Source organism: Rhinatrema bivittatum, chromosome 5 (assembly GCF_901001135.1).
Source record: "Rhinatrema bivittatum chromosome 5, aRhiBiv1.1, whole genome shotgun sequence".
Lineage (NCBI taxonomy): Eukaryota > Metazoa > Chordata > Amphibia > Gymnophiona > Rhinatrematidae > Rhinatrema > Rhinatrema bivittatum.
The window spans coordinates 303,317,076-303,340,708 of record NC_042619.1 but is presented as its reverse complement, the minus strand read 5'-3'; the positions used below and the strand labels follow the sequence as shown (position 1 = coordinate 303,340,708).

Here is a 23,633-nt window from a genome sequence, read left to right as displayed (position 1 = left end):
TGAAGAATCGTGGCGTCTTGGCATTGAGGAGCGTTGCCATGAGGTCCAGCGAAGGTGTCCCCTAGTGACGGATGATGAGTTGCATCGCCTCGTCGGAGAGGGCCCATTCCCCGGGATCCAGAGTCTGCCGACTCAGGTAGTCTGCCTGGATGTTGTCTACACCTGCGATATGAGAGGCTGCCAAGCGTGTTAGCAAGCGCTCTGCCCATGACATCAGACGGGCAGTTTCGAGAGCCACCTGCCGGCTTCTCGTGCCGCCTTGGTGGTTGATGTAGGCTACTGTGGTCGCGTTGTCCGACAGAACTCGTACTGCCCGATTCCGTAGGAGAGGAAGAAAATGAATGAGCGCCAGATGATTGATCGACCAGAAGGCTTGTTCCTTTGTCCACTGCCCCTGCGCAGAGCTCTGTTGACATACTGCTCCCCAGCCGGTCAGGCTGGCATAGGTGGTGACCACCACCCAATCCGGAATCTCGAGAGAGGAGCCTTGAGCCAGATGCCATGGGTCTAACCACCAGCGCAAGCTGTTCCTGGCGATTGGGGGGAGAGGGAGAATGACTTGGTAGTCCTGTGACACCGGCTTCCAACGAGAGAGGGGCTGTTTGTAAGGGACACAGATGCGCAAACGCCCAAGGTACCAGATCTATTGCAAAGACCATGGATCCCAATATCTGCAGATAATCCCAAGATGTGGGCTCCGGGAATGCTGTGAAACACTGGATCTGCTCCCGAAGGGCTTGCGCTTTGTCCGGACGTAAGAAGACTTTGCCCTGAGCCGTGTTGAAGCGTGCTCCCAAGAAGTCCAAGCACTGTGAGGGTCGGAGACTGCTCCTGGTGAAATTCACCACTCAGCCGAGGGACTGGAGGAGTTGGACGACCCTGTCGACTGCCGCCTGTCCCTGGGAGAAGGTCTTCGCCCAGATGAGCCAGTCGTCCAGGTAGGGATGAACTAAGATTCCCTCCCGTCTTAGTGCGGCCGCCACTACCACCATGATTTTCGTGAAAGTCCTGGGTGCGGTCGCCAAGCCGAAGGGAAGGGCCTGGAACTGGAAATGTTGATTCAGGATCTTGAAACGAAGGAACCTCTGATGAGCCGCAAGGATTGGTATGTGAAGATAGGCCTCTGTCAGATCTAGAGAAGTGAGAAACTCTCCCTGATGAACCGCCGCTGTGACGGAACGTAGGGTCTCCATGCGGAAGTGGGATATCCGAAGAGCCTTGTTGACTTCCTTGAGGTCCAGGATGGGCCGGAAGGCTCCGTCCTTCTTTGGTACCACGAAGTAGATCGAATAGTGGCCCGAGCCCACCTCTCTGGAGGGGATGGGAGAGATGGCCCCGAGATCCAGGAGCCTGTCGAGGGTCTGCCGCACCGCTAGAAGCTTGTGATTTGAACCGCAAGGCGAGAAGATGAACCTGTCTCTTGGGATGCGAGCGAACTCCAACGTGTAGCCGTGTCTTAGAATATCCAGGACCCACTGATCCATGGTGATGTTGGCCCACTCCCCGTAAAAAAGGGAAATGCGGCCCCCAATCCGGGGCAACGTGGAGTGGGTGAGACTGGCATCATTGGGAGGGCTTGGGCAACACCCCCTGTGTTGACCCCTCCCTAGGTATTCTGTGGCCACAAAAGGAATGGGGCCATGACTGTGATCTGGAGGAAGGCGTCCGTGGCCCCTGCTGTCTGGAGCCACAATAGCGGCGCTGGGTACGGGGACGACTTCTGAAGGAAGAGAACGGTCGATAAGTCCTCTGTCGGTCCTCGGGAAGCCGATATACTGCATTTTCCCCCAGAGACTTGATGATCTGGTCGAGGTCGTCACCAAAGAGGAACCTACCCTTGAATGGGAGAGAGCCCAGGCTGGATTTGGAAGAGGAGTCCGCCGCCCAGTTGCGAAGCCATAGGAAACGCCTAACCGAGACCGCAGAGACCAAGGTCCTTGCCAAAACTCGCAACAGGTCGTGGAGCGCATCAGCCCCGTAGGCAATTACGGCCTCCAGCCGGTCCGCTTGGGCCGCTTCCTCCGGCGGCAATTGCTGGGAGGTGAGGAGCTGCTGGACCCAACGGAGTCCTGCCCTCAGAGTGAGCGAACTGCAGATGGCTGCGCGGACTCCCAGTGCCGAAACCTCAAAGACCTTTTTGAGGTAAACTTCCAGCTTCCTATCTTGGAGGTCTCGGAGAGCCGTGCCCCCGGACCGGGATCATGGTCCTTTTAGTGACCGCTGAGACCGCTGAGTCCACCTTCGGCACCTTGAGGAGGTCTAGGAAATCCTCTGGGAGGGGATAGAGTTTGTCCATCGCTGGGCCGACCCTGAGGGAAGCCTCTGGGGTATCCCACTCCCTCGCCAGAAGTTGCAGGAAGGAAGAATGGATTGGAAAAGCCCGAGACAGGGGATTCAGGCCCGCCAGTACCGGATCCCCCTTCTTGCTAGAAGATATGACGGTAGGGGCCGGGGGCCCCTGGTGGATCGATGGGAGGCTCGAAGTCCAGCTCATGCAATACATGGGGAATTAAATTCTCCAGCTCTTCTCTCCAAAAAAATACGGAGAACACGTGGGTCGTCGCAGTCCAGATGAGAAGCCAGGAGAGGGTCGTCTGCGTGAGGAGATGCCGGTCCCCCCCCCCAGGTAGGGAAGTGGGGCCACTCCCCCCACAGGGGGGACGGCAAAATGCACCCTGGGAGCCACCTGGGAGGTCCTGGGAGCCCCCCCCCCTGAGAGTCCAGGGTCTGCCGCTGCTGTGTCTGCCAGGCGAGGTACTTTGCAGGGGGGTGACTCCGGGGCCAAGCCCCTCAGATGCTCCAGGCGCTGCAAATAGGCATTGTGCATAAGCACAATGAATTCGGCCGAAAATGCGGAGGGGGGCGCATGAGTGGGTCCCTTGGAGGGTCCGAAGGAGGCAGTGCTGAGACCGGGGTAAGAATCGGCGGTGGCACATCGGGAAATTCCTCCTGTTCCCCTTCTGTCTCCAGAAACGCGCTCTCCTCCAGTTCCAAGATGGCCGCCGTTCCCACCGAAAGCAGAGATGGGGCCAGCCCCTGTGGCTCACGGCGCTCCGAGGAGCGCGAAGAAGTCGGCGGCGGGGGCGCGGAGGTGCTCTCCCCACCAGGGAGGCACCTAAGGCAAAGTCCCTCCCGCGATCCTCTCGACCCCGGGCCACCGCAGGACGGGCACCGAGCGGAATGCGGCATGGTTGAAAGGCCTGGGGGGAGGGACCAGCCAAAACGCAGGGAACCAATTGCAGGGCAGCGCCATGGGAGGAGCAGAAAAGGCCGCCTCCGCTCACTCTTTACCCCCGGTGAGAACAGCAGGGGAATGAGCCCTCCCTGCTGCGTTGGCCCCGGGGAATGTCGCGTCTCGGGGCTGAGGGGGGAGAAAAACCACGGTGAAGGGGGGGGGGGGGGAGAGGCTGGCCCCACCAGTATCCACACCCTAATCCTGAGGAGAAGACCTAAGTCTGAAAAGAAAAGCAAAACAGCCCAATAACTTACCCCCAGTAGAAGACAGGTAAGAGAGAAGAAACAAAATTGTCTACACAACACTGCTTGCAAGGGGAGAGACTCCAAGGAGCCAGTGACAGAATTGTCCTTTTTTTTTTTTTTTTTAACTAACTTTTTGAAACTAACTTGATCCAACCTGATAGAGAAAGAAAAGAAAATGTGTGGAGAGATGTCCACCAGACAGGGAAAGCACCAGGTTCCCCTACTCACATCTGCTGGAGTCAGAGAGATACTGAGGATTTAGGGAGGGCGCACGGGTTAATATGCCAGCACCCTTCAAAGTTTGCTCTGACTCCATCTGCTGGACGGGGGACATAACCCACCGTCTGGACTGATCCTGGTACGTACAGGGAACGGGAATGATGTCGGTACGGCGCGCCGAGCTAGGAGACCAGAGGAAGTCTTACCAAAACCCCTCCAAACATCTCCGAATCGGGAGGTAAATCTTATCTTGTTTATATATATTTTTTTACTTACCTGGGCTCAGTGCTTACCGGCTGAATACAGAGACGGTCTCTGGCTGCGGAGGGGGGGGGGGAGGGGTGAAGGTTTTGGCCATCACCACTGCACTCGGCTTCCTGTACCTGCTGCCTTTCAGCTGCTTAGCAGCAAAGTCCACGTCGGGAACCGGCTACCAGACCAAGGCACACCTCTGAGGGATCTCAGAAATCACCTCAGGAATTCTCAACTGGGGGAGGGACCTTTAGGTATCACTGCAAGAGCGTGGGGCTCAATTTTTTTCTCCAATTTAAATGTAGAATTTCTCCTTCCAAAAAGTACAGCAATCCCCATAGGGAGAGGTAAGTCCACCATCTGCTGGAGACAGAAATACTGAAGGGCTGAGGTCACTGCAGGGATGTATGTAAGGAGACGTCAGCTTTGCAATCTGATTCTGTCTCCATTTGCTGGCAGGGGAGCATAACCCATTGGTCCTGAGTCCATCTGGCTACACGCTAGGAAAATACATGTTTATAAAAACAATGCACATGACACATACATGTAGCATGCCCAAGTCATGCTTAAGGGGCAATCCATATGTGTAGCATACAGAGCTCATGCATTTAAAGCATGATAGGTGCTGTTTGAGTTGAAGGAAAGATGCCAGACATAGCTGTTTTTAGGGGAACATTCCAGCTCCGACACCTGTTCCTTGTCATGTGAAGACACCCTGGACAGTCCCCCATAGAATGGTAAAGTCCAATACTGCTTCTAAAAAACCACCTCAGTGCCACATGCCACAAAACTGAAGCCAAAATAATAGTCTGTGGGAAGTAAAACAGTCAAGCATGCTGACAGCATGCTACCAGGACACCAGCATGGTCAGACAGCCAAATGGACACAAAAAGCAGGGCATAGAGATCCTATTTCTTCCCCCCACCCCTCCCTCCTGAATCCTGCAGCATGACAGTCCCTCTCACCCCCCTTCCCACTGGAAACCTGCACCCTTATCTGGAAGGGCTCAAAAGGAAGAGGCACAGACTAGCTGACACCCCCCATCTTGGTCCTGACAAATCAAGACTGGTCTCTAATTCTGAAGAAGTTGTGCCCCCCCCCCCCCTCAACCCACCCTTCACGCTGAAGCCGATACAGGGAGCACCCCCACCTATACGTGATGTTCCTAGAATGCATGGTACAGAGCCTGAAAACTGAAAGCACCTATTTCTGTAGGAATTAGTATGCTTTGATTAAAAGAGGTTTGTTGAAGAATGGTAGAAATCCTTCTGAAGTTTGGTAACCACTTGGCCATCTGTTGATGACCGTCAGCCACCTGACTGCTGCCACACGGGGACCCTAAATACAGCCAAATGACCCAGCACTGACCTGCCCAGGTATAGAAGGGGCCCCTGGGGGCTTCTCTGGGGTCAGGAGGCTGCTGGGGATGTCAGACTGGTACGAGATAGGTGGTGGTCCCGGGGTGAACTCATTCAGCGTTGGGGTGCTGGGATTCGCAGAGGGGAAAGAGTCAGGGAAACTTCCTGGACCCGAGAAGCCAGAACCTGAAGGAAGGAACAACAAAGTCAGGTGAGACCATAACAAAGAGGCAAGAACATGAACAGTAGGAGACGGAATACACTGGGCTGCAGACACCAGTGGATTCCAGCAATGAACACCACCAACTAAAATATCTTTTCCTCTGTATTTATTTCAGAAACACCGAGGTTGGTATCCAGAGAAGCAGTGAGCAGACAAGTTATCTGGCTAAAGTTATCCAGTTAAAGTTAGCTGGATAGCTTGTCATCAATATTCAGCAGGACAAGTCTCCTGCTCAGCACACTCGGGTAAATTTCTCTGGATAACGGTTTGCTGTCTCTCTGAACATACTCAGTTCAAGTCATCTGGGTTAAGCTTACTCAGATAACGTTAACACTACCCAGCTATTTTCAAAATATAGCCAGTTAAGTAAAGAAAAAAAAAATCACCTTTTGAGGGTCAGTAGGCCCCCTCCCACTTACAGTTATCCACATAGCACCCAATCCCCCAAAAAAATGAAGTGAAGATGTGGGCCATAGCAGCCAAGGGCCCCCAATATGAAGAGCCTCTGGCTGGCTCTGGGCCCCTCCCATCCCCCTTTCCACTCGAAACCTGCAAAACCCTCCAAGGCCGCCGGGAGCATTAAGAATTTACAGCACTCCCAGCATCCATGCAAGTTTGGGGTGCAATGGGATCTGGACGTGGCCTGAGATTTTTCATGTGGTGAAGAGGCCTCGAGCCACTACGGCACACATCTTTTTTTAATGGTTTTGGGACGGGAGGGGGAAAGCAAGCACCTTGCCCAGTAGGTGAGGAGGAGGGGGGAATATGAGAATATGGGCCTACTGACCCTGAAGTTTTTTTTTCTTCTTAACTTCACCTGCTTTATGTTGACCAAAGCCGAATAACTTAAGGACAGCTCTGTACCATAACCAGACAACTTACCCCTACGCAGAGCACCCCCAATTTATTCAGAATATGTATCTTAATGTTTTTCCATGGAATTTAACAATAGTGACAGATACATTTTTATTCGGAGAACTAGTATTGGTCGGGCAGTAGCAGTACAAGCTACACACACACACACATACAAACACACACACACTGCCTGACCGCAGATCAAGTTCAGTATGGGAAGCAGCAACATAAACTTCCCTCACACACACACACACCCAGGGCCGGTGCAAGAGTATTAGGCGCCCTAGGCGAAACGTCAGCTATGCCGCCCCCCCCCCCCCCCCACCTCCGCACAATTAACTTACATTGTGCATTATTGAAAATAACGAAGTCTGTATTTATAACAGAACACTTATTTGACATTTTTATGCCATGTAAACCATTGAGATGATTTGTCTTATCGACGGTATAGAAACTCTTTTATAAATAAATAAATAAAAATAAATAAAATAAACATAAACCAAAGCTATACTTGTTGCTCAAACAAAAAAAGCAGACACATCACATAATATTAAATAATTAAAATGGCAGTCAATCAAGAAAAATAAACTTAAAAAGCCATCTTTACTTACCCCCTCCAGCAGCTCTCTTACTCCTCTTCCATGCAGGCCGTAGCACACAGCAGAAGCAGCAGTGGCTAAGCTCTATACTCATGGTCCTCTTCCTTAAGGCCCATGTCTCTCACACACACACACCATATCAGTCATGCCCCCATGACCAGTTTCTGTCTCTCACACACCAATCATCTCCCAAACAGTCTTTGACAAACACACCAGTCACCTTCCTGAACAGTTTCTCTCATGCCATACACACACACAGGCTTCCCACTCCCGTGTTCCACTTACATATATGGGCTTCTCACTCTCACTCTCATAATCACTTTCTCTTTCTCACACACACTCACCAGTCTCTCACTTCCATGCTTGTTCTCTCCACATGCACAGGCTTCTCATTCCCATAATCACTTTCTTTCTCTCACACACATACACAAACACACACACCAGTCACCTGATCTCTCTCATGCATACACACACACAGGCTTCCCACTCCCATGTTCTCTTTCAGATATACAGGCTTCTCACTCCCATGCTCACTCTTCACATGCACAGGCTTCTCATTCCCATAATCACTTTCTTTCTCTCTCTCACATACACACAAACACACACCAGTAACCTGTTCTGTCTTACATATACAGGCTTCTCCCTCCCATGCTGTGTCTCACACACACCCAGGTTCTCACTCCCATGCTCACTCTTCACATGCACAGGCTTCTCATTCCTATAATCACTTTCTTTCTCTCTCTCACATACACACAAACACACACCAGTCACCTGTTCTGTCTTACATATACAGGCTTCTCCCTCCCATGCTGTGTCTCACACACACCCAGGTTCTCACTCCCATGCTCACTCTCTTCACATGCACAGACTTCTCATTCCCACAATCACTTTATCTCTGTTACACACACACACACACACACACACACACACACACACACCAGTCTCTCTCTCATTTCCATGCTCTCTCTCCAGGTGCACAGGCTTCTCATTCCCTGAATCACATTCTCTCTCTCTCACATTCACATACACACCAGTCACACCATCACCTTACCAACCAGTGTCTCTCTCTCATACATGCACACACACACAGGCTTCCCACTCCCATGCTCTCTCTCACATAATCAGGCTTCTCACTCCCATGCTTTCTTTCACATACACCCCCACAACACCAGGCTTCTTACTCCCATGCTTTCTCACATACCCAGAGTTCTCACTTCCATGCTTTTTCTCTCTTTCACACACACACACACACACACACACACACACCAGTCACATCCCTGACTGTCTCACACTCTCACACATCAGTCATCTCCTTGAGCAGTCACTTTCATTGTCTCTCACATACACATACATCAGCTCTCTGACCAGTTTCTCTCAATCACACACACATGCTCTCGATCAAATACATTCTCTCACTTACACACAGGCTCTCAATCACACACACATTCTCTCAATCACACACAGGCAGGCTGGCTGCTTCTCTCTCTTTCTCTCACTCACTTCCTCCCCCCCCCCCAGCACAAATGGTAGCTGCAACAGCCTCCTCCTCCAGCCCCCGCAGGCCAAGAAGGAAGAATCCCATCGGCCGCAGGAGGCTCGTGCTGCTGACTCCTTTCCCGATTACCAGCTCCTTCGACTGCTCGGGGGCCGATGCTGCTGTCGCCGCTATTTTTTTCATGCGGCACCGCTCTTTCTCCTTCCCGCGCATCACTTCCTGTTCCGGGTCAGGGGTGGGGGGCGGGAAGAAGAAAAGGGCAGCCGCGGATGCCACAGCTTTTTTTTTTGTTTTTTGCACCGCTGCCGTTCCCGCTGGGCTTGAACGTGCTGATAGCCCGGCGGCAACGGCAGCAGGGAAGAAAGAGCAGCGGGAGAGACCGGGAGCACGCGAACCACTGGGGGAGGTCAGATGGGTCTTTTGGGGCGGGCTGCCGGCAGCGGCTCTTTTGTTTTTATCGGGGGGGGGGGGGGGGCGGCGGCTTAATGCAGCTCTTTTCATTTTACCGGGGCAGCGGCTGAGCGCGGCTCTCTTAATTTTACCGGGGCAGTGCCGCCCCCGGGAAGCTGGCGCCCTAGGCGACCGCCTAGTTCGCCTAGTGCTTCCGCCGGCCCTGCACACACCTTGCCCCGCCACAGAACAGGTACCGCACAGAGCAGTGCAAGCTAGGGATGTGAATCATTTATCTGACGATTGAAAATATCGTCCGATATTTTCAGTATCGTCAGATATCGGGGGGTCCCCGATAGCGATAGGAAACCCCCACGATAAATTTAGTGGGTTTTCTTATCGTTATGGGAGGGGGGGGGGCGGAAAGAAAGGACACAACCTAAAAACACAACCTGACCCTTTAAAATTAGTTTGTTAGTATCCCCCCACCCTCCAGACCCCCCCCCCCCAAAAAAATTTTTTTAAATACCCGGTGGTCCAGCGGGGGTCCCGGGAGCATTCTCCTGCGCTCGGGCTGTCGGCTGCCACTAATCAAAATGGCGCTGATGGCCCTTTGCTCTTACCATGTGACAGGGGCTATCGGTGCCATTGGTCGGCCCCTGTCACATGGTAGGTGCACTGGATAGCCCGTGCCATTTTTAAAGATGGCGCCGGCCATCCATTGCTCCTACCATGTGACAGGGACCGGCCAATGGCACGGATACCCAGTCGCATGCTAAGGGCAAAGGGCCATCGGCGCCATTTTGTTTAGTGGCAGCTGATGGCCCGAGCGCGGGAGAATGCTCCCGGGATCCCTGCTGGACCACCAGGTATTTAAAAATTTTGGGGGGGGGGGGGGGCCGGAGGGTGGGGGGATACTAACAAACTCATTTTAAAGAGTCGGCTGTATTTTTTGGTTATTGGCTCGGGCACAGCTGATAAAAAAAACCCGATCGGACTGCAAGATAAAAATTTCACGATGTGAATCTGAACCGGAATCCGAACCGATACCGGTTCCGATTCACATCTCTAGTTCAAGCTTCCCTCACACACACACACATTGCCCACCACAGAACAGGTACCACACAGAGCAGTGCAAGTTTCTCTCTCTCTCTCACACACACACACACACACACACACACACACACACACACATATTGCCCCACCATAGAACAGGTACTGCACAGAGCAGTGCAAGCTTCCCCCCCATACACACTCAATGCCCCGCCACAGAACAGGTACCACACAGAGCAGTGCAAGCTTCCCTCACACACACACACACACACACTTGCTGCCCCGCCACAGAACAAGTACAGCAGAGAGCAGTGCAAGCTTCCCTCACACACACACACACACACACTTGCTGCCCCGCCACAGAACAAGTACAGCAGAGAGCAGTGCAAGCTTCCCTCACACACACACACTTGCTGCCCCGCCACAGAACAGGTACCGCACAGAGCAGTGCAAGCTTCCCTCACACACGCACACACACACTGCCCCACCACAGAACAGATACCGCACAGAGCAGTGCAAGCTTCCCTCACACACACACACACACACACACACTCGCTGCCCCGCCACAGAACAGGTACCGCACAGAGCAGTGCAAGCTTCCCCCCATACACACTCGCTGCCTCGCCACAGAACAGGTACCGCACAGAGCAGGGCAAGCTTCCCTCACACACACACAGCCCCACCACAGAACAGATACCGCACAGAGCAGTGCAAGCTTCCCTCACACACACACACACTGCCCCACCACAGAACAGGTACCACACGGAGCAGTGCAAGCTTCACACACACACACACACACACACACACACACACTCGCTGCCCCGCCACAGAACAGGTACCGCACAGAGCAGTGCAAGCTTCCCTCACATACACACACACACACACTCGCTGCCCCACCACAGAACAGGTACTGCACAGAGCAGTGCAAGCTTCCCTCACACACACACTCGCTGCCCCGCCACAGAACAGGTACCGCACAGAGCAGTGCAAGCTTCCCTCACACACACACTCGCTGCCCCGCCACAGAACAGATATAGCCCAGGCAGCAGCCATGCAAGCTTCCCTGCCCCTCTTCTCCCACACACTCTGAGCCAGCACAGCACAGATATTATCTGGGCAGTAGCAATGCCAGCTTCTCACCCCTCATGCACACACACATATCTTGCCCATCTGCAAAATAGGTGCAGCACGGGCAGCAGCAGCGCAAGCTTCCCTCACGCAAATACTGCCCCCACCACAGAATAGGTGCATCGTGGATAGAAATCTTGAATACCTTTATCTCCTAGATCTATGTTGTTTGGTGACCATATCCCTAATGCTGGACATTGAGAGTAGGTGACCCTGTGCCTTGAAACACTCACCCTGACCAGTGTAATCGTTGCTGCTGCTGCTGCCACCACTGCCCCCTGGTGGCACGGACTGCAGCACTGCAAAAGGGGAGGAGTCTGGTCCCAGGGCCGCAATCATCTCCATGACATTGGGCATCATCATGTGAATGGGACTCATGGTCCGACAGCGCTTCAAGACTGGCCCATCCTGCTCCTCCTTGATGTGGATGTCAGGTTTGATTGGAACAGGCTTCCAGCTGCAGGTCGGGTCAATGGTAATCTCTTCATAATCGGAGCTAGAAGGAAGGAAACGGATTGTTGTGTACATCAAGCAGTGGGAGGTGGCACAAACATTGGTTAACCAAGGGCAAGGCCACACGGCCAGCGCCAGGCTGCAGACCGCTCACACCTCAACTGGGACTACAGCTCCTCAAATTCACAGCCCCGAGGAAAGCCAAGCCGTTCTGCGACTTTAAGTGGCTGCCCAAGCAGCAGCAGCACAGGAAGTAGCAGTCAAAGCAGTCCCAAAAGGAGGTGCTGAAGAGCCTAGCCTCTCTGAGGGAGAAACTGGGAAATACTGGACATTTAAAAGATGGCTTTATGATGAGATCTGGATAGGAAAGAGACAGCAAAGACCATGCATAAAACCCTGATGTGAGCCAGACAGGAGGCTGTAGGGAGAGACTCTTGAGTGTTACCACTCCAGATGGAAAGAAGTTGATTTGAGACTGTGAACTGCACAGGCAGGAGAGGCAGCGGGCCTGAGCCCATGCTACTGGTTCTATTCTCATACCAGCTGGAGGAGGAGGAAGATGAGGTCACAGGAGGCTCTGGGATTGGATGGATGGGTAGGAGAAAGGGCAGGGATTCTGGGTAAGAGACAACCCAAGTCTCATGGATCTTCAAGAAAACTTCTAGGTTGTCTGCCCCCACCTCCTGAACGGACACATGGATCCCCCGCTATGGTGGGCCACAGACCCCCCAAGTCACAAATAGCCATTGTTTCTTTTCTTCTCCCCGTCTCTCAAGGGCTTTGCTTTGTATTTATTTCCCCATGGGTGCGCATATGCTGGTCAAGCACACTTCTGATCATCAAGCAGCATCCCTGCAGGAAAAGTACACATGCAGAGTAAAGGGGAGTTCCAGGGACCGGGGCAATGCATGGGGGTGTCATTTTGCCCCCACTGTTTTTGATGGACCCTTACACTAATATTAATATAGATGAATCTATTTCTATTATGTAAAGTTTGTGAAATAATACCTTTATAGATAGGACGGTAGCATCTCTTTTTTAAGTTAGGGTGGGGAGAAGAAAACGTGTGCTTGTGGCAGGCGGGGAGGGGAGAGGGATTTCCTCGGAGTTGGCAGTCCTGAATCTAACCTGAGTCCCCCCTGTGGTGCCACTCCCAACCTTTCCTTTGAACTGCGCCGACAGAGAGCTCCTGCAATTATACATTCTCCCAACCCACAGTTCGGGTCAGAGCTGCTTCTGCTTGTGGGGCCAGCATTAGCCAAGAAACAAGCACCACATGCTTTCTGTATGCTGGGGAGGGGAAAGATGAAGAGAAGCTCAAGCAGAGTCTTACTTTTGGATGTAAATGAGGATTCCCAGCATGTACTGATCAACTTCCAGCCCTTCCAACAATGCTGTCTTACTGCAGACAAGACACACATACAAGCAGTCAAATCAGCTGTCTGTATCTTCAGGCACAGAGCATCTCTTCCCTCTCCCCCACTACCCTCAATGCAGCCTGCAGTTCATTTCGCGTCACAGTCCCATGTGACTGCCGTATCTGTTCAATAAAAAAAAACCTCCCCCTAACTCCACTGGGAGTGTGCGGCACGGGCTTTGCTTTCTTAGTCAGCGTGGCCTCTCTCATGGTCAGTTTGTGCTTCACACTTATGCGTTAATTATTCCCAGTGCTGTACAAATAATAAAACATATGGACATTACTAAACGGGACTTCTGTTTTTTTCTAGTTAGGCTGGGCATTTTGTGAGGTGCAGGATGGTGGAGAGTGTTTTGGAATTCAGCCATGAAGTAGACAGAATCGCCCAGGGAGTACAGAGGACATCTGAAAGGCGACTCCCCCAACCCTCCCCACCTAGGCTGGGACATGCCAGGTGCATTCCACACAATATCTAAGCACAGCAAGGCTGCACATAATACGGAACACATTATTGATTATTCGCCAGTCCTCTTCTGGATGGATGCAGAAGCTGGTGTAACCGGGACACAGCACCAACACCAGACTGACTGGGGACTAGGGACTTGGGCACCTTTACTGGTTGAGGATGATGAAGCAAAGTTGTCCTACACACCCAAGGCCGATTCCTTTAATGCCTGTATACCCCAAAAGGCTGCCCCTGTATCAAGCAATTGTTCTCTCTGCTTTTCGGAGCAGCTGAATCTGTTCTGTTCCCATTTCCCTCCTTCCAGTCTTTACAGGCCAATGACGTAACTTCCCTGGCTCTAGATGTCTCATCCCCAAACCAAAGCCCAGACTCACTTGCACACGGGACACCTCCAGGTTCCACGCTCACAGTTCAACTGAAGATATGACTCCAGGTCAAAGCACTGAAAGGGAGGAAGATTGGTATAGTTAGTCCACCAGAGACACGCAAGGGGCCAGGCTGACACTAACATCCATAAAGATTCCCTCCTTACCCCAAATAGAGATTTGGTTGGACAACACTGAACTCTCAAAATACTGCACAACAAAAGGTGCATAATGCAAGACCGATGTCAGCAGGAAGAGTTATTTGTATTGTTATCTGTTATTTGTAAGGGCGCTGCCCATAAGTTTTTTGTTCTTTGTGAACCGATACGATGTGCGAACGGCTATCGGTATATAAGAGACGTTAAATAAATAAACAGAATGTGCAATAATCAGGCTTTTCCCATCTGCTGACAACCAGTAGACCCCCATACAGACTTCAGCCCCCTCTCTGGTCAAGAACTACCCGAAGCAGCTGTGGTCCTGTCTAGCTATGAACAACAAGAACCTCAGGCTGACCTGTATGTGCCGACAGTCGTGACCTCGTGCCGGGAGCTGGATTCTCCGGAAGGTGATTGGACACTTCAGTGACACTTTGATGGCTGTCTGTTCCACGCCATCCTCGCCATTGGGGCCAGGGGTCCCAGGAATCGTGCCACTGCTGAAATTCCGCTTTACTGTGCAGAGAGAGAAAGGACCATGCGTTGCCAGCACTGAACACTGTCACTTTGCTCCTCAGAACACCCTAGGCTAACAGGGAAGCTAGGGTCCTGGGGGAGGGGGAGGGACTCACTTTTGGTGATGCAGTGCTCTGCTGGAAGGAGGCGTTTCTTTATTAACCCTTGAAGCACCGAGCGAACGGATGGCCTATGCACCAGCTGCAGTACAAAGAGATGAGACTGCAAAAGGCAAAGAGAAAATAAAAATAGTAAAGCTCTAATTTACTTATTTATAAAAATGTTACATTTTTTACCTAGGCACCCTGGGCAAGGCACAACAAAAACTTTAATCCTCATTACCCCTCCCCTGTTACAAAAGATATAGAACAATACAATAACTAATTCCAAATTGAAAGAATAAAACAGAAATAGCATGTAAAACAAAATATAAAGACAATGCAATAGGACATAAAAGCAATCCCATGGCTTAATATTATAGTCCCATAACTTCTCAGATACCCAGCACTATAACATTTACAATCGTTCGTCCAATCTGGGCACACTTAATATATGAAGTATATAATCTCACAAAAGGGTGTGCCTACCGAAAAAGCCAAGCTGTAAGATATTTACAACAGGGCAACAATTCCTTAATCGTCTGACAATCCCTACAGTGCCAGCACAAAACAATGGAAAGCTCTATTGCGGGCTTTAATTGAATTAAATGGCCTAAATGAAGAAATACTGTTCACAAGTTCTGCTACAGAGAATGTACAATGTGCAGAGCTGTGCAGCTATGAAGCTGCTCCTTTAAATAACTCAGTCCTACACCATTTAATGCAGGCATAGTGAAGGAATATAACAGTGATTAGAGCAGTGGGCTCTAAACAAGGGAGACCAGAGTTCAAATGCCATTAACACTGCTTGTGACCTTGGGCAAAAGTCACCTCAACTTCCACTGCCTCAGGCACTAACTTAGGGGGTCATTTACTAAGCCGCAATAAGCGATTTAATGCATGAAACACGCTGTTTATTGTGCGATAATCGCCTATCGTGGTGATATTTGGCCTAAACACCGCTCCCTACTTAGATGAGCTCATTTTCATGCAAAGCAGCTATGTAATTTCCCAGAACAATAGCTACAGCTCAGAGGCTGTAGATAACTTTCCGCGGAAGTATCGGGACATTAATGTACGTCCCCACGCCCCTGACCTGAAAATTCACGGACCCGCAGCAGCCCTATAAACTTCCTACCCACAATGTATAAAATCCTCCCCCTCCCCCTGGTGTCTGGGTAGGCCCCTGCATACCATTCGCCTCACTGCTACCTATCAAAGCAGCTAAAATGAAAAAACAAAACAAAACTAGGGGGTCAATATTCAAAACTAGCCGTTTATGCAACTTAGCCAGTTAGAACCTATTTGGCTATGTTAGGATGTATATTCAGCAGGACAGCTGTGCTGCTGAAAACACGCGCCTATAACTGAGCACTTAGCCGTATAAGTATAACCGTTCTTTGTGGCACATCTAGCTTAGCCGTACAACGTATGCGGTTAAGTCCAAACACTGGCAGTTAACCGCATACGTTGTACGGCTCACTCGCTCCTTCCCAATCCGCTCATACGTGCCTACGTTTTATGGGGGCTGCCTGTTTAGCCATGTAAGGGACTTATACACCTAAGCGGCGCTCGCTTAAACATGTGCGCATACTGAGTGGCCGCTTCTTAGCCACATAACGCGCTTTGCATATCGACCTCAAGTTTAAAAAAAAACAGAACAAAGTGTTGTGTGGCAATCCCCATCCCCAACCCCCTCCCCTTTACAGCAAAGTGGCTCGCCCACCTCCGTCCCTGCTCCAAATTCCGCACCTGGGTTCATTTCCCCTTAAACACAATGATCTGGTGGACCCTTCGCTTTCACACCACAGACTCCCTGGTAGTCACCCTGCGTTACCTAAGAGAGGACAGCCTGGTGGTCCAGTGGTGGCCCGGAAGGCCCCTGGGCTCTAGGGGTATGGATGGGGAGTAAGGGTGCTGCTGTGCAACACTTCATATTTTTTTAACTTGTTTTTCATTTCAGCTACCTTGACATGCGGCGGGGCTCTACCCAGATCCCCGTTGGGGAGATGGGGGGATTTTGATCAATTTGTGGAGGGGGCTGGATTGCATGGCCCGTTTAGAAGATGGCAGCCCCAGGTGAAAGGGACTGCTAGCATGTGTCTATTAGCCTTTCCCAGTGATATTTCTTCTCACAGATTTTCACAAGAAAAAATATCACGGGGAAACCACTGCAATATTTTATTTGGAAAGGTGGGGGGGGGGGGGGGGTGTCAAATATTGTGGGAACACACCCCTCCCCCAATAAAATAATATGCATAATAAAAGACCCCCAGAGATTGTAAGGCCCTCTAGGGATAAAGATATATCTACAGAACCCCAGTGTAATCTGCTTTTAAGTGTCATGAAAAGTGGAAAATGAATCAAAAAATTATTATTAAATGTCACTTTACTTGAGACAGGTAGGCCAATGAAGGCGCTCAAGATGAAGGAATATATGTTCTTGGAATCTACACCCAGTTAATCCTAGATTAGATAGGTTAAGCCAAAAAAGGCTTCACCTAGTACCCTTAACACACTACAGCGGAGATCTACATGCTGCAATATAGTGAGGAGAGCTCCTGAAATATAAAAATGAAAACAAAGATATATCACTGACTCTTTATGACCCTGAACCCTCACTTTATCTCCCTGTGCCTCAGTCACTGAATCTGTGTGACCCTGAGCTCCTCACTTTCTCTCCCTGTTCATCAGTCACTGTCTCTCTTTGTGACCTTCAGCACCTCACTTTATCTCCCTGTGCCTCAGTCACTAACTCTCTGTGTGACCCTGAGCTCCTCCTGTGCCTGTCACTGACTCTCTGTGTGACCCTGAGCTTGTTACTTTATCTTCCTCTGCTCAATCACTGATTCTCTGTGTGACCCTGAGCTCCTCACTTTACCTCCCTGTGCCTCAGTCACTGACTCTGTGTGATCCTCAGCTCCTCACTTTATCTCTCTGTGCCTCAGTCGTTGACTCTCTGTGTGACCCTGAGCTCCTCACTTTACCTCCCTGTGCCTCAGTCACTGACTCTGTGTGTGACCCTGAGCTCCTCACTTTACCTCCCTGTGCCTCAGTCACTGACTCTGTGTGATCCTCAGCTCCTCACTTTCTCTCCCTGTGCCTCAGTCACTGACTCTCTGTGTGATCCTGAGCTCCTCACTTTACCTCCTTGTGCCTCAGTCACTGACTCTCTGTGTGACTCTGAGGATGCTATTTTATCTCCCAGAGATTCAGCTCTAATTCCATCTTTGCCACATACTTTTTGGTTGACTCTGAACAACAGACTCTCTAATCTAGTCACCTACCTTTAGCTCCCATTATTTTCCCAAGCTGTGCTGGCCTCTGCCCCCAACCCCCACCTTGTTTTTCACTTTCACTGTGGGAAGAGAAGCAGTCCCACATTTTGAGTTAGAAGTTGTATACGTCCCTCTAGCCCCATGCCTTTGAGTGGAGGGCAAGGCATATCTCTCAGGTGTCCTGTGCTCTCGGTCGCATTATAAGCAGACATAACATGTGACTCACACAGCAGCAGGCGGTGACTGTTATCTGGATGGTGTTTCTGCCTGGTTGGCACACATGCTTCAGGTAGAGGGGCTTGTGTGATGTCTTGTTGTCCCCACGCTCAATGGTCAGCGGCGTGGCATTCACGCTGACCTGCACTGAGGCTGGCCAGTTGGTGTTCATCTGCCGGTCTTCATGGTGGTAGCATTTGAACTGGAGTTCCAGGTCTGGCCTGGAGGAAACAGATACAGCAAGAGAGGCATGAGACAGGGCGGGTGGAAAACACGAGGTGTGAAGCAGGACAGATAGGAAAAGGAAGCAGGAGGCTTGACAGAAAGGAGACAGAGTGTGAGGCAGAAGAGATTAAGAGGGGTTGGAGAGTAAGGGTTGGAGAGTAGGGATTGCTCCTACCATGTGACAGGGGCCAGCCAATGGCACCGATAGCCCCTGTCACATGGTAAGGGCAAAGGGCCATCGGCGCCAATTTGTTTACTGGCAGCCGACGGCTTGAGAGCAGGAGATCGCTCCAGGGACCCCCGCTGGACTATCAGGTACTTTAGGAAAGTTTTTTTTGGGGGGGGGGGGGGGGGGTCGGGAGGGTGGGGGATTGTAAATAATTAGATTTAAAGGGTCGGGGTGGTTTGGTTTTTTTTCCGGCTCGGGACAGCCAAAAAAAAAAAACGTCTGGACCGTGGGAAACGGAATTTCCCACGGGTCCACCATACCGAAACCGAAACTGATCCCAGCACCCAATTCACATCTCTATTGGAGAGCATGCAGGGAGAAAAGAAGAGAGATTGTAGAAAAGAAAACAGGCACAGGAAAAAGGATTGGAAAAATTACTTACCTGATAATTTCGTTTTCCTTAGTGTAGCCAGATGGACTCAGGACAAATGGGTATAAGAACATAAGAACATAAGAAAATGCCATACTGGGTCAGACCAAGGGTCCATCAAGCCCAGCATCCTGTTTCCAACAGTGGCCAATCCAGGCCATAAGAACCTGGCAAGTACCCAAAAACTAAGTCTATTCCATGTAACCATTGCTAATGGCAGTGGCTATTCTCTAAGTGAACTTAATAGCAGGTAATGGACTTCTCCTCCAAGAACTTATCCAATCCTTTTTTAAACACAGCTATACTAACTGCACGAACCACATTCTCTGGCAACAAATTCCAGAGTTTAATTGTGCGTTGAGTAAAAAAGAACTTTCTCCGATTAGTTTTAAATGTGCCCCATGCTAACTTCATGGAGTGTCCCCTAGTCTTTCTACTATCCGAAGAGTAAATAACCGATTCACATCTACCCGTTCTAGACCTCTCGTGATTTTAAACACCTCTATCATATCCCCCCTCAGTCGTCTCTTCTCCAAGCTGAAAAGTCCTAACCTCTTTAGTCTTTCCTCATAGGGGAGTTGTTCCATTCCCCTTATCATTTTGGTAGCCCTTCTCTGTACCTTCTCCATCGCAATTATATCTTTTTTGAGATGCGGCGACCAGAATTGTACACAGTATTCAAGGTGCAGTCTCACCATGGAGCGATACAGAGGCATTATGACATTTTCCGTTTTATTCATCATTCCTTTTCTAATAATTCCCAACATTCTGTTTGCTTTTTTGACTGCCGCAGCACACTGAACCGTCGATTTCAATGTGTTATCCACTATGACACCTAGATCTCTTTCTTGGGTTGTAGCACCTAATATGGAACCCAACATCGTGTAATTATAGCATGGGTTATTTTTCCCTATATGCATCACCTTGCACTTATCCACATTAAATTTCATCTGCCATTTGGATGCCCAATTTTCCAGTCTCACAAGGTCTTCCTGCAATTTATCACAATCTGCTTGTGATTTAACTACTCTGAACAATTTTGTGTCATCTGCAAATCTCCCATCTGCTAGCAGATGGGAGATGGAGTCAGATTTCAAAGCTGAAGTCACTCTAGATATACCCCTGCAGTAACCTCAGCTCTTCAGTATTCTCTTTGAAAAGCCATTGTGGATATATCTTTGTTTAAATAACTTGGTTAAACTTGAGTAAAACGTGAACTCATTCAACTAATTTCCAAACTGGAGACTGCCCGTGCAATCAACCAATTAACGCCGACACCAGACGAACTGTGGGTGTCTTGAACTAGGGGTAGGCCGCGGCTTACCCGTATTTGTTTAGTCTCGAGATTTGTTATCTGAGGTTCTCCTTTTTCGGGGCAGCCGTGGGTGGGATGCTGAGTCCATCTGTCTACACTAAGAAAAACGAAACTATCAGGTGAGTAATCTCTCCATTTCCCAGCGTGTAGCCAGAAGGACTCAGGACCAAAGGGATGTACAAAAGCTACTTCCAGACAGGGCTGGAGGCTGCCTGTGGCCCACTTAATACTGCCCTTGTGAAGGCTGCGTCTTCCCGGGCCTGAACATCCAGGTGGTAGAACCTGGAGGTGGTGTGTATGGAGGATCACATCATCGCCCGACAGATCTCGGCGGGTGACAGCAGCTTGGTTTCTGTCCAGGAGACTGCCTGGGCCCTTGTAGAATGAGCCTTAACCTGTAGAGGTAAGGGCTTTCCTGCCTCTATGAAGGCTGCCTTGATTACTTCTTTGATCCAGCAGGCTATGGTCGCCTGTGAAGCCGCTTCTCCTTGTTTCTTCCCACTGTGAAGAACGAACAAGCGATCCGTTTTGCTCACCGGTTCCAATCTTTCCAGGTATCGCACCAGGAGTTTGCTGACATTCAGGTGGCGAAGAAGGCGTGAGTCTTCAGAATCCTTATGTTCATTCGGAGCTGGTAGCGAGATGGTTTGGTTCAAGTGAAACTCAGAAACCACTTTTGGAAGGAAGGAGGGGAAGTGTGCAGTTGTATGATTCCAGGTGTGAACCTAAGGAACGGTTCCCGACAGGATAGAGCCTGTAGTTCGGAGATGCAACAAGCTGAACATATTGCCACCAGAATGCCGTTTTCAATGTTAAGAGGCGTAGGGATAGACCGCGTGTTGGTCTGAAGGAAGCCCCAGCTAGGAAGTCTAATACTAGATTGAGATTCCATAGTGGCACTGGCCACTTTAAGGCTGGTCAGAGTTGTTTAACCCCTTTCAGGAAGCGGGACAAGTCCGGATGGGTTGATAGCCGGATACCATCCACTTCTGCTCTGAAGCAGGCCAGTGCGGCTACTTGGACCTTGAGGGAGTTGAGTGACAGCACCTTCTTCACACCGTCCTGTAGGAACTCCAGAATCATGGGAATTTTGGCTGTCCTCACAGCAGGCTTCGAATACTCTCCAGATCCGTATGTATGACTGTGATGTGGCGAACTTGTGCGCTCAGAGCAGGGTGTCAATTACGGCCTTTGAGTAACCACACTTCTTCAGGTGAGTCCTCTCAAGGGCCAGACCGTAAGAGAGAGTCGAGATGGATCTTCGTGGAGAATCGGGCCCTGCCGGAGAAGGTCCCTGTGTGGAGGTAGGCACAGAGGGTTCCCCGCAAGGAGTCTTTGCATGTCTGCATACCATGGTCGTCTTGGCCAATCCAGAGCCACTAGTAGAACTAGTCCCCTGTGATGTTCTATCTTGCGGCTGACCCTACCCAGTAGTGGCCATGGGGGGAAGGCGTACAGTCAGTCTTCCGCTGGCCAAGTCTGGATGAGAGCGTCGATTCCTTGGGATTGCGTCTCTCGTCTGCGGCTGAAGAACCTGAGAATTTGGGAACTGAGACGGGTGGCCAGTAGGTCCATTGCTGGGAGGCCCCAGTGATTTACTATCAGTTGGAAGGCTGTGGTCGATAGCGTCCATTCCCCCAGGTCCAGGCTGTGGAAGTCTGCTGAGACATTGTCTTTTCCTGCGATGTGGGAGGCCAAGATCCCTTGTAGGTTTATCTCCACCCATGCCATGAGAGGATCTATCTCCAGAGACACCTGCTTGCTCTTGGCTCCTCCTTGGCAGTTGATGTAAGCAACCGTTGTCGCGTTGTCTGACATTACTCGAATCTCTTTGCCTCAGAGTCTGTGGCTGAATCACAGGCACGCTAGTCTGACTGCTCGAGCTTCCAGGCGGTTTTTGTTCCATTCCGCCGCTTCCTTGTTCCATTGTCCCTGGGCCGTCAGTTCCTGACAGTAGGCTCCCCACCCTTGCAGGCTCGCATCCGTGGTGGGCAAGATCCAGTTCTGTGGGGATAGGCTTAATCCTCTGCTTAGGTGGTCTTCCTGTAGTCACCACTGGAGCTGAGAATGTACGTCTGCTGGTAGTTGGAGGCGAATTGAGTAGTCCTGGGACAGTGGGTTCCATCATGACAGTAAGGAGCGCTGGAGCGGTCGCATATGGGCCCTTGCCCAAGGGACGACTTCCAGGGTTGATGTCATGAGGCCGAGGACTTGAAGATAGTCCCATACCTTGGGGCGTGCATTGGTCATCAATCGTTGTAATTGTTCCATCAGTTTTGTTCTCCTCGGGGGGAGGGAGGAAGACTTTGTTCTGTTTGGTGTCAAAATGGGCCCCCAGGTACTCTGGAGATTGAGAGTGCTGCAGACTGCTCTTACCTGTGTTCACAACCCAACTGAGTTCCTGCAGTAGGCTCTTGACTCTGCTGGTCACCTGCTGGCTCTCTTCTGAAGACTTTGCCCTGATTAGCCAATCATTCAGGTAAGAGTGTACCAAGATCCCTTCCTTCCTCAGTGTTGCCACCACAACCACCATGATTTTGGTGAAGGTTCTGGGGGCAGTTGCTAGGCCGAAGGGTAGTGCTCGGAACTGGTAATGGTGACCCAGTATCGCAAAGTGCAGGAAGTGCTGGTGATCCTGATGGACTGGGATGTGAAGGTAGACTTCGGATAGGTCCAGGGAGGTTAGAAATTCTCCGGTTGTACTGCCATTATTACGGAGCGAAGTATTTACATGCAGAAGTGTAGAACCCGCAGATGACGGTTGACATTCTTGAGGTCCAAGATGGGCCGGTTGAAGTTCTTGAGGTCCAAGATGGGCCGGAAAGATCCTTCCTTCTTCGGAATGATAAAATAGATGGAATAGCGCCCCATATTTTGTTGGGGCGTAGGAACCGGAGTTATTGTCTTCAGACTGAGTAGTCTTGATAGAGTGGTTTCTACTGCCAGTCTCTTGGAATGGGAGTGGCAGTGTGACATCATAAATTTGTCTCGAGGGATGCTGCGGAACTCCAGAGAGTACCCTTCTCGAATGATGTTCAGAACCCAATTGTCCAACGTTATCTCGACCCATCTTTGGTAGAAGAGGGCAAGTCGACCCCCTATATCCTCTTCCTGTGGATGGGTCAGCCCATTCTCATTATGGAGCACGGCTGGAGCCTGCCCCCGGGCCTACTTCCCTCTTGGTCTATCTGTTCTAAAAGGGCTGGGACCTTCTGGAGAGACGAGGTGCCTGGAACTGCACGTTCCTGTAGGGTCTAAAATGCTGCGATCCTCTGCCCTTGGTTCTTCTGGGGGAGGGACACTGAGATCTTTTACTCCTTTCTTCTGGTAGCCGAGGCACTGGGGATTCGCCCCATTTGCTGGCTAACTTCTCCAATTTGCTTCCGAACAAGAGAGATCCTTTAAAAGGCATTCTTGTGAGATTCGCTTTAGATGTCACATCCACAGACCAATTCCGTAGCCATAGTTGTCTCTG

At 50.7% G+C, this 23,633-nt stretch overlaps 1 protein-coding gene across 4 annotated transcripts in view; it reads right to left on the bottom strand.

Annotated features, from left to right (window-relative positions):
- Positions 1 to 23,633, bottom strand: part of ZMIZ2 (zinc finger MIZ-type containing 2) — a 151,460-nt gene that overhangs the window by 12,427 nt on the left and 115,400 nt on the right. For all 4 annotated transcript variants that reach the window (XM_029604217.1, XM_029604216.1, XM_029604218.1 and 1 more), the window contains 7 exons: positions 18,030 to 18,240; positions 14,544 to 14,649; positions 14,270 to 14,427; positions 13,763 to 13,830; positions 12,839 to 12,907; positions 11,286 to 11,548; positions 5,320 to 5,495 (listed from right to left, as the gene is read on the bottom strand). In XM_029604217.1, coding sequence (XP_029460077.1) covers positions 5,320 to 5,495; positions 11,286 to 11,548; positions 12,839 to 12,907; positions 13,763 to 13,830; positions 14,270 to 14,427; positions 14,544 to 14,649; positions 18,030 to 18,240 — 1,051 coding nt within the window. The remainder of the gene's footprint in view (positions 1 to 5,319; positions 5,496 to 11,285; positions 11,549 to 12,838; positions 12,908 to 13,762; positions 13,831 to 14,269; positions 14,428 to 14,543; positions 14,650 to 18,029; positions 18,241 to 23,633) is intronic.